At 48.8% G+C, this 11,575-nt stretch overlaps 1 protein-coding gene across 2 annotated transcripts in view; it reads left to right on the top strand.

Annotated features, from left to right (window-relative positions):
- Window positions 1-3,413: 3,413 nt before the first annotated feature.
- Window positions 3,414-11,575, top strand: part of LOC137874512 (insulin receptor substrate 2-A) — a 15,637-nt gene continuing 7,475 nt past the window's right edge. For both annotated transcript variants that reach the window (XR_011103319.1, XM_068713214.1), the window contains exon 1: window positions 3,414-7,818. Coding sequence is in view for 1 of the 2 variants with exons in the window: in XM_068713214.1 (XP_068569315.1) it covers window positions 3,765-7,818 (4,054 nt within the window). In the remaining variant the exon portion in view is untranslated. The remainder of the gene's footprint in view (window positions 7,819-11,575) is intronic.

Raw genomic sequence — 11,575 nt, 5'->3', positions numbered from 1 at the left:
TTTGGTAACAGTGAGTTAAAACCACAGACGCTGAAGGATGAACATGCTGCAAGTTGTCATTTTGTTTCAAACTCAAAACACAAGGAAGAACTGGTCTAGTTAGACATTCATCACTGACACATTTTCTTTCATATTTGTGTTTATCTTTGCTTTTTTTAACCCTTTACTTACTCAGGAAGCTGCCACACACACACACACACACACACACACACACACACACACACACACACACACACACACACACACACACACAGAGAGAGAGCCAGGCTCTAGTTTCTCACATTTACATGCATTCATACCTGCACTTCATCCTGGCGGTCCGGAGGTGGAACCCTTAGTGAGCGTGCAGAAGAACAAACATGGTTATGTGGACCAAAGGGAACCTAAGAGAAGAAACTATATCAATCTGGAAGGAACCAACAGTTTGTTTTTATGTCAAAAACAAAAAAAGAAACGGTTAAACATGTCAAGAAAACAAGCACAGGAAGCAGGAAGTGTGTGTTAATGTTGTGTTAATGTTGTGTTAATGTTGTGTAACGCTGTTTTTTGGAACTTTAGTGCCATTAAAGCCACTTTGAACTCAAAGAACATAAAATAAATGGACATTTCAACACATTTGCTGCAAGAAACCTGCAGTTTGTCCTGCTGACGTGGTTCCACTTTACCACAGCTACTTCAGAATACACTAAATATACAACGTAAGTACTTACACTCAGTGCACTCACTGTATTATAGAGGGTAAAGTTGGCATGGTGAGTGCATGTACGTGTTTGAACGTGTGCAGATTTGAAACAATTTGTTGCCAGTTGAACAAATAAACTGTGTGTTTGCTTAAATTGTCAACAGCAGCAACTGAGCTCCTTCTGAAACAACAGACCGAGTCTGTAACAAAGGGAAGCATGCCTTCCTTTGTGTGTGTGTGTGTGTGTGTGTGTGTGTGTGTGTGTGTGTGTGTTTCAGCTTTGTTGGCTCTGCTCCTTTGTTGCAAGTACAATAGGCAGTTTGTTGTAATGCGCCACTCCAACCAGCAGAGGGCACTGTGTCAACATCCAGTCAAGACGAGAGGAACATGTAAAGAATAAAAGGTCCATAAAAATACAAAATAGAAGCTAAACAAAAATGAATGTCTATTTATGATATTCTGCTTTCTTTACTACTTTACAACCTCGTCAATCTTCCATAAATCAGCTCCAGAGCCCCTTTTGGCTTAGATTTATTTGCCGTCTGCACAAGAACTCATGGAGCAACAGTCACTGAGTCAGTCTAAAGGGTGAACCCAGAAGAAGACACAGAGATAAAGATAAAGTTTTAAAATTCAACTTTAAAGATAAAGTTTTAAAATTTAAGATAAAGTTTTAAAATTGAACTTTATAAGATAAAGTTTTAAAATTTAACTTTAAAGATAAAGTGTTAAAATTGAACTTTAAAGATAAAGTTTTAAAATTTAAGATAAAGTTTTAAAATTGAACTTTAAAGATAAAGTTTTAAAACTTAACTTTAAAGATAACGTTTTAAAATTGAACTCCATAAGATAAAGTTAAACTGAATTAAAATAAATAAATAAATTCAACATAAATCTACGGTCCAAATAAAAACATGATTCACTACATTGAACTCACTGCAGCTGAAGTTTATTTAAACTCCGTCCTGTGTGTCTGCAGACAGACGACGGCAATCAACGGTCCAAACGCGATTAAATGAACCACCCGAAGTGACGGGCAACATTTGCATCATCAAGCCGACCAATCAGGCCGCCAAGTTTGAGCGACTTCACCGCGTGCAAACACACACGTATACACATGTTTATGTGTTCTCTTTGTTCTCCGGAGTCAAGCAGCGCCGCCGTTAATCAGCCTTTTCTCTGGAAACAGCTTGTTTTACATACGGAGTCGGGTCGGTTTCGACTTGTATTTGGAAGATCTGGGAATTTGGGATTCTTTTGGTGGGCCTGAATGTGAAACGCTCCTTCCATTGAGATGAAAAGTGAGACGGAAAAAAAACCCAGGTGAGAGGTTAAAGGTCACAGGAGCAGCTGATGTTACTGGGAGCTCCGGTATTCCCGGCTCTCTCAATGACGTCCAGTTTTTTGTTCCCGTCACAAGAGGTTGAATTATAGGATGATTCCTCTCCTAGGTTGCCCCTCAAATTTAAAGATGTCAAATAAACATTTAGCCTAGCTTAGCACAAAGACATGTAGCAATGGAAGACAGCTAGCTCCATCAACACAACGTAAATATACCGTTGACTTACTCCAAATTAGTCTTATTTAGATTTGGAGTTTGAAGCTTCATTCATGATCAACAAGACTGTCTAGCAGCAATCTAACAGCACCATAACTATTTATAAAACTACAACAACACAACATCCTATTTTTCACCCCCAGTATTCCCATTATTGTTTTGTCATTCGAAAGCTTCAACAGCATCAAATGTAAAACCCTAATTTCAGGATCATACGACATTTTTCAAAAATCACATTTTCTCCAATATTTTACTTTACATAAAAAAAAGATAATAAATCTTAAGGCCAAAACCTGCAGACGAGAGGAGTCCAAACACCGAGGAGCTGTTTGTATCCTCAGTATACAAAAGATCTAACGTCACTAAATGAGCTTTTATTTACACACAGCGGAGGATTTTAGTACAATATCTAGGTACAAGTACAAGTACAAAGCAGCATGAAAGGGATATACCCGTATTTTGTAGCGATACAAGTAGAGTAATGTTACAAGTACCTCCCTCAAAATTGTACTTGTATAGTATTTTCATAAATGCATTATTTTTTATTTGATGTCAGTGTAATGACTCATATGAAATAGCTACGTGTTTCATAATAATACGTTTTAAAATAATATATACTGTATATATATATATATATATATATATAAATATATATATATATTTATATATATATAAATATATATAAATGTATATATATACATATATAATATAATAATAATATATAATTTACATATATATATACAAATATAAATATATATATATATTTATACACATATATATGTAAATTATGTATTATTTTATAATAGTATATAAATATATATATAAATAAATATATATATATATACATAAATATATGTTATTATTAATATTAATATATACTGTTATATATATATATATATATATATATATATATATATATATATATATATATATATATATTACAGTGTCACCGCCTTATATATTTTTTTACCTCACAAGACTCTGCGCGACGTGATTGGCCACATCCATATGACGCCGCGAGGCACCTTATTAATGTCTCGCATAGCGATTGGTCGAGACGCCTGTCAGTCAATAAACCGACTGAACCAATCACAGGCCGCGCTCGACTCTTTTGTTCCTCCCGTTTCGGGTGCGTGACGCAAGAGGGTCACGTGTTGTTTGTGCTCTGGTAGAGATGTGTACAGGAGGAGGAGAAGGTAACGGATTGCTAACCGTGCTAGCTAGATTATAGTCAACGCGGCTCGAGCGCTGGTCATGTTGCACACGGTGCGATTTATTTCGTCATAAAAAAAAGTCCGCGTTGGATTACCTCCGCTTCCGGAAGAGAGAAAAAGGACGAGGGGGGACTATTTTTTTGACCGAACAACAGAGCCGGTTTTCGGGAGAAGAGAAAAGGACGAGGACCGTAGAGAGTCAACGTTAGCTGGCCTAGCCAGGACTCTTCCAAAAAAAACCAAGAATGGGGTCTCTAGGTCCACTCGGATTAGCTTGCTAGTAAAGTGACCTTTGTATTGTGTTCCTGTGATGGCGAATTTCACGAACTACCAGGAGGGCAAAGCGGCGATGTTGTTGGTGGACGTGGGGACGAAATCTGCCGCGGACGGAGACGGGGAACCCCCTTCTTCTCCGTTAATTAATAACATCGGTAGCGGCGGTAGCGGTAGCGGCTCTCGCTTCCATCAACATTTACCGCATCACCACCATCACCTCCAGCAGCCAAAGGATCAACCGCATCACCACCACCACCAGCTGGCTCCGCAGCAGCATCTTTCCGAGGACCCCGCTGCTGCTGCTGCTGCTGCCGCTACTACCGCTAGCAGCGGCAGCAGTAGCAGCGGCCACGTGTACGCGGCCGTTAGCGTCGTCGCGAGCACCGCGGCGGACAGTGTGGTGGACGACATTCGAAAATGTGGCTACCTGAGGAAGCAGAAACACGGACACAAGAGGTTTTTCGTGCTCCGGGCCGCCAGCCGGCTCGGGCCGAGCCGCCTGGAGTACTACGACAGCGAGAAGAAGTTCAGGAGCAGCCTGCGCTCCGCCGCTGCTGCTGCCGCCGCTGCAGCGGTGGCCGCCGCGAGCGGTAGCGGAGGAGCGGTCGCCGCCGCCGCCTCTCCTCCAAAAAGGGTTATTTACCTCTACCAGTGCTTCACGGTGAACAAAAGGGCGGATTCCAAAAACAAGCACCTCATCGCCCTGTACACCAAGGACGAGTACTTCGCCATAGTGGCCGAAAACGAGCAGGAGCAAGAGGATTGGTACGTGGCCGTCAGTGAGCTGATGAGCGAGGGTAAAAAAGGGCACGTGGATTCTGATGACCTGGACGATGGGTACGGTACGGTCACACCTGGTACGGTGTTCAAAGAGGTGTGGCAGGTGAATGTGAAGCCTAAAGGACTGGGACAAACTAAAAACCTCACAGGTGTTTACCGGCTATGCCTCTCGACTAAAACCGTTCACCTCGTGAAGTTGAACTCTGAGACTCCGTGTGTGAACCTCCAGCTGATGAACATCAGGCGCTGCGGACACTCGGAGAGCTTCTTCTTCATCGAGGTGGGGCGCTCCTCCTCCATCGGGCCTGGGGAGATATGGATGCAGGTGGACGACTCCGTCGTGGCCCAAAACATGCACGAGACCATCTTGGAGACGATGAAAGCCCTGAAGGCTTTCGCCGAGTTTCGGCCCAGGAGCAAGAGCCAGTCGTCGGGCTCCAACCCGATGCCGTTCATCACGACGCGGCGCCACCTGGGCAACCTGCCGCCGAGCCAGACGGGGCTGCAGCGGCGGTCGAGGACGGAGTCGGTCGTCGGCACGCCGCCGTCGAGCAAGAGCTCCGGGGCCAGTGGCTATCGCTTCCGGACGTCCAGCGAGGGCGAGGGGACGATGAACCGGCCGTTCCGCTCCGCCACGGGAAGCCTGGTGCACCTCAACTCGACGCGGCCGCACCACGGGCGCCAGGAAGGCAGCGGCGGTGTCAGTGGTGTCGCCACAGGAAACGCTGGCACAAGCACGGGCGGTGGACGCTACGTCAGAGCCGTCCCGGGGTCGGCGTCCACCTACCACGCCCGCTCCGCCTCGCTGCCGGTGTCCCACTTCCCCTCTACCACCAGTCCGGTGAGCGTGTCCTCCAGCAGCGGCCACGGCTCCGTCTCCGACACGCTCACCCGCCCGTCGAGCGCCTCGATATGCGGCTCCCCGTCCGACGGCGGCTTCAACTCCTCGGACGAGTACGGCTCCAGTCCCGGCGACTTCCGGTACTTCCGGGTGCGCAGCAACACGCCGGACTCCCTCGGCAACACCCCGCCGATCAGAGAAGAGAACTGCCTGAACGACTACATGGCGATGGGCTGGAACCGGGAGGTCTTCGGCACCGGCGGGGGCTCTGGAAACAACAGCGGAGGGGACACGCCACGGGACGAGAGCACGTCGACGACGGAGGACGAGCGCTTTTCTTCGTCGTCGTCGCTGAGGAGGAGGGCGCACTCTTTCTCCAGAACGGCCGGCGGCGCCACCGGCGGCTCCGGGGTTGCGGTCTACCAGAAAATGACCCAGACGAACTTCTCGTTGGACGAAGGGTCGGATATTGTGTTGCCGTTTGGCAGCGGGCTGCTCCGCGGCGGGCCGTCTTCCTCCTCTTCCTCGCTCCGCTCCGACTACAGCTCCTGCTCCGAGCACAGCCAGCAGAGCCGTCCCTCCACGCTCTCTCGGACGGAGGCCGGCGGCGAGCGCCCTCCCATCTCCTCCTCCACCTCCGCCAAGGAAGACAGCGGCTACATGCCGATGTTGTGCGGCGTGGCTGCTTCGCCGCGAGACACGCCTTCCGACTACATGCCTATGCAACCCGGCTCCTACACCCACCCCGTCTCCCAATCCCCTCAGTTTCACAGTCCAGCTTTAGGCCCCCGTTCAGCCCACCACCACCAGCTCCAGTCCCAATCCTCCGCAGACTCCCACGGCTACATGATGATGGTCCCGGGACAGGCCTCCCCCAGCCCTCACAGCGGCTCCAGCGCGACGAGCGCCGGCGCGAGCGACAGCATAGCGGAGAGACCCGAGAACGGGGAGTATATGGACATGTCGTACTGCAGCAGCGGCAGCGGAGGGCGCAAGCTCTCGAATGAAGGGAGCGGCGGCGGGTATTACGCGCCCGGCACACCCGAGGGCACCCCGAAGTCTTACAGCCCTTATTTCTCCCTCCCTCGCTCCTACAAAGCTCCCACCAGAGACCGAGACGAGAGAGAGTACGGGGAGTACGTCCCTATGAGTTCTCCCGCCAAGCCCGTCTATTCGTCCGTCGCCACGGCCTCCACGTCGACGCCGGAGAAGAAGGGCGAGGGTGGTAGCAACACCTCCACCCCCTCTCACCCGCCCCCGCCTTACGGGGCACACCACACGACCGCGGCGATGGCCGACCGACGCGCCGCGAGGCCCAACCGCCTCCCGCTAGGCAGGAGGAGTTTCCACGGTCCGCTGCGGGTTAGCGAGCCCTCCTCCGCGACGGCGGCGGCCGGCAGCTCCAACTCGGTCCCCGCCGCAGTCGGCTCCTCTGAAGGACCCTCCAGTCCCGGGGAGTACATCAACATTGAGTTTGGGGATCATTACCCCCACCAACAGCAGCCCCCTGCTTATCCCCTCTCTGCCCAAGACGAAGCACCTTCCCTGGGGTCTAGTGCCCACAGTCGCTCCCCTCACCAGGACTACATGAGCGTGGAGGTGGCGGCGGCGGACCAGCAGGACGGCGCCGGGTGTCTGGGTAAGAGCCAGTCGTCGCCCAGACCCAGCCTCGTCGCCCCCTGGAACCCACCCAGCTACATCCGACCGCTGGCCACCAATCCCGGAGTCTCCGCCGGAGGTCACTGGAAGTCGATGGGGGACGACTACACGGACATGACGTTCAACCTCAGCCGAGGGGACAGGACTCAAACGAGCCCCACGGCCATGCTGCAGCACCTCTGCGTGATGGAGGGACATTACGGCCACGCTCCACCCTCCTCCATTTCTCCCCCTCTCCCTCCGTCGACGCAACAGCCGGAGCCCAAGGTGGTTCGCGCCGACCCCCAGGGCAGGAGGAGGCACAGCTCGGAGACGTTCTCCTCCACGTCCTCCTCTAATTCGACCCCCTCCGGAGGAGGACCCGCCCCCGCGTCCTTGTCCGCCCACCCGACACTAGCCAACCCCGCGGCCCCCAACGGCTCGTACCTAACGGACGGCCAGGCTTCCAGGTGGGCCAGCTCGGTGTCTTTCGACAGCATGTGGGTGTCCATGGAGGGACTGGGGGACTTGCCGGCACCCCATGCCCCGGTCAGAGCCATGGAAATGGGCACCGACACCTCCTCCTCGGCCTCCTCCTCTGGCAGAATGTGCCGGAACATGTCCGTGGGCTACCAGAACGGGCTGAACTACATCGCCCTGGAGCTGAGGGACGACGGGAGCGGCGCCGGAGCCGGCGGCAGCAACGGGAGCTCGCCGACGACGACGACGACGACAACGACGACGACATCATCGATTCCTCTGCCGGAGAACGGAGCCTACGCCAGTATAGACTTCACCAAATCTGACGGGGTCACCACAACAACAAAGGGTGAGTCAATACAGGCGTCTGTTTAGTGTCTCAGAGTTGGGAAGCTGTTTTTAAGATGCTTCGTTTTACTTTCATATTTGCCGTATTGTTCTCATTTGGCAGCAGCCAGACAGTTTATGGAGAGAATAGTGTCTCGCTTCCTTTCCCCCCTCACTGAAAAGCCAAAATAACCCGTTAGTGCCGCGCGCTATTATTAGTCGCATTATATCAATTTGCAGCTCCTTCTAGTGAGATCTATTTTGGATGGAGAGTCTCTGTGATCTCTGACGAGGCTGCATTCAGACAGTCGTCTTCTGACGGCACTGAAGTCTCGGCTATAACCGGGCCGGTGAGCAGGAAGCGGCACCAATATGCGGTTCATCTGGAGGGGGTGTGTGTGTGTGTGTGTGTGTGTGTGTGTGTGTGTGTGTGTGTGTGTGTGTGTGTGTGTGTGTGTGGACAATTAGCTCGCTGAATGAACTGAGGTTTATCTGAGGTCAAGTGTGGACTGATTCAGTGACGCTCCATTGTGTTCAGTTTTTTTGGAGATGTTAATTGAGGCTCTGTAGGTTTTGTGTAAACTATTTTTGATCGTTTTATTCTGCAGGTAACGTTTTCTCAATTGGTCACACGGTTTAAAACGTGCAACAACAACAACAACAATGGCGAAAAGTGACATTTCCCAGGTTTCAAAAGGAGACTTTTAAACCGACTAAACCCTCAAAATTCTTAAATCTACCGCCGTAAATGACAAATATAAGCCTCACATCGTCAATTCCAGTTCTAATAATAATTAAATGTAAGTGCAGCAATCACTTTATTGACTTTATCAGACATTTTTTATGTGCTTAATACTGTTTTCACATTTCAACATTGATAGTGAACTGCTCTTTCAAAGGGCGCAGCTGCGTTATTGTGCTGTTATATTGTCGTTGTGTCAGAGGGCATAAAAGGCTCTTAAAATGACATTAATACTGCAGTTATTTGTGGGACGATGAAACGTTAACGGCTTAATTCACGCTGGTTTCTTTGAGTGTATTAGAATGCAGTCTGTATGCTGCAGTAGGGAGGTGGATGTTCCTATAATCAACGTTTATTATGAGGTCAATGGAATCTATATCTCCAACTTTTTATGAATATTGAACTATACACAGTTTTACGGCCTCCACTCTGTGTTCAGCAGAAGGTTCTCTGATTTGTTGTCTCCTGACTGTTGGTCTCAGATGAATCAGTCATGTCTTCATAGTTGCTCTGAGGAGCTCAGAATTTAATGTTTTTAACAGAATCTGATTAAAGCAAACGGTTTATTCAGGGCGAGATTTTAAATGAGGACATGTAGAATAAAATGATTTTGACGAAATCACAATTTTAAGCCTCGGGTTCAGAGGATGTTTTTAGTCTACTGGTACAGATTCCTCTCATTTTCACTTCCTCTTCTTTTGTTTATTTGAAGATACACATGTTGAGAGATGAGTGCTGCAGCGCTGAAGTCCAGACATGTGTGTGTTTCTAACTCGTAGTGCTGAGGTTACGTCTACAGTCGCTGTGTTTTCACTCCTTTTTTCACTCTTTGATCGACTCCTTTTTCTATTTCATGCACTCGTCTCCTCCCTGCTATTCCCTCGCTTCCTTCCCCCGAATGTTTCCCCGTCTCGCTTCGCGCGTGTGTGTGTGTGTGTGTGTGTGTGTGTGTGTGTGTGTGTGTGTGTGTGTGTGTGTGTGTGTTTGTGTTGAGCATGAGTCAGGATTCTCTGCAAATGCCGGCTGACTCATTTGTTTATCGCAGTGCTGACCGGAGATGAAAGTGTGTGTGTGTGTGTGTGTGTGTGTGAGAGAGAGATCAACTGACACTCAAAGCGCTCAAGCACATCCCATTTTGTGTGTGTGTGTGTGTGTGTGTGTGTGTGTGTGTGTGTACCTTTTTGTTTTCAGCCGTTGCCAGCAGGTTTATTAAGTGTGTGTGTGTGTGTGTGTGTGTGTTAATGCAGTTCAAGGTAACATTCAGAAATGTTAATCCACACACACACACTCAGTCTGTGTGTGTGTGTGTGTGTGTGTGTGTGTGTGTGTGTGTGTGTGTGTGTGTGTGTGTGTGTGTGTGTGTGTCATGGCCGGCGGCCCCTTTCCTGTGGCGCTGTAATTGCGGCGTGTCGAGGCACATGGCGGGGGGGGGCAGCAGGAAACGCATCATCATCGCCCAGGAATGCACTTCCTGTGAGCTGCGGCGTTGAACCGATCCAGGTGATGCACACCTGGATCCTTGACCCAGAGGAGAGAGGAGGGGAGGGTAGGGGGGAGGAGAGACTAGATCTGTGTCCAGCTGTCGGGGGGGAGGGGGGGGGGGGGGGGGGGGGGATTTATCGTGATCTTATGAAACGGTGCGATTAATATGAAACATGACTTCAGCTGAAGGTTGAAGACTGGAGATGCTAGACGTAGAAAAACCTGCTTCACGTTGAGTTTGGCCGTCCAGCTGTTGAGCCGTCTTTAAACTACACCGTCAATCACAGCCAGAAGCTGTTAAAACTGTCACTAATGTCAGATTCTCATCTTTTCCGACGGTCCTTAAACGCATCATGTGTGACGAACGCTTCCGTCATAAAAAAACAACCAGAACTAAGCTTAAAATTGTGATATTTCATTAAATCATTTTATTCTACATGTCCTCATTTAAAGTCTCGCCCTGAATAAACCGTTTGCTTTAATCAGATTCTGTTAAAAACATTAAATTCTGAGCTCCTCAGAGCAACTATGAAGACATGACTGATTCATCTGAGACCAACAGTCAGGAGACGACAAATCAGTGAACCTTTGTATCGTGAAAATAGGGGGGAAAAAATGACTAAAATGAATATTTGCTTGTCTCGTGTTTCGGTCGGTGTGGTGATGGATGAAACGACTAAAAACAGGAGCATGATGGGAAAAAACGGCGGGTTTGAGAAGGTTGAAGTTGGGGGTTCAGGAGAGGAAGTTGTGGAGTTTTCGTAAGCGACCGCGGCGGGAACCTGGCCGTGACTACGAGGTGGTAAAGGGTTAGCGGGAGTGTGAGGCAGCTTCATCTCTCTGAGAAACCAGTAAGAGGTGGGAGAAGACGGGACAAGGCTCTGCCCTTTACTCCCCCTTTTACTCCCCCTTTACTCCCTCTCTCGTTCCCACCTCCACAGCCGGGCCTCCGTCTATATTTACAGGTCTATTTCCAGACCCGGCGTGGATTTATGGGGCCGGTCCGAGGCACGCTCGTAACAGGACCCAGTGTGTGCTGCTCTCTCTCTCTCTCTCTCTGAAATAGACCGATAGAAATGCCCACAGATGTTAGAATTATTAAGCGTCATGCGTGTTCACGGATGTTAGCGCTGATACAGTTTAATGAAGTCAATCTGCAGATGTTTTCTCAAGCCATTCATCGGTTTGAAGTAGATTTACTCTGTGTTGTTGTTCCAGTCGTGAACATTTGAGCTGAGAATAAAGTTCTATCTTTTTGGTTTTGGACTGTTTGTCGGACTAAATAAGACATTTTGAAGGAGTCGACTTGAGTCTTTAGGAAATTATGATTTTTAAAATATTGCAATTTATTCTCATTCGTATGATATCTTACAAGGAAAGCTACTCAGTTTTTGTGCGTTTTCCTACGAAAGTCCAGCAACTCGTTACATGGTAATCGTAAGGTCTTAAAAAAAATATGAAATAAAATAAACTGGAAACAACTTAGTTATGTTTCGGAAACTATTGTGAGATACTAAGGTTTAAGCAACCAAACTCAGTTTCAGGAAGCTCTCCT

This window comes from Cebidichthys violaceus, unplaced genomic scaffold (assembly GCF_023349555.1).
Source record: "Cebidichthys violaceus isolate CVI_PGR_0920_01 unplaced genomic scaffold, fCebVio1.0.p SCAF_19, whole genome shotgun sequence".
Lineage (NCBI taxonomy): Eukaryota > Metazoa > Chordata > Actinopteri > Perciformes > Stichaeidae > Cebidichthys > Cebidichthys violaceus.
This window is presented reverse-complemented; position numbering and strand designations above follow the sequence as displayed.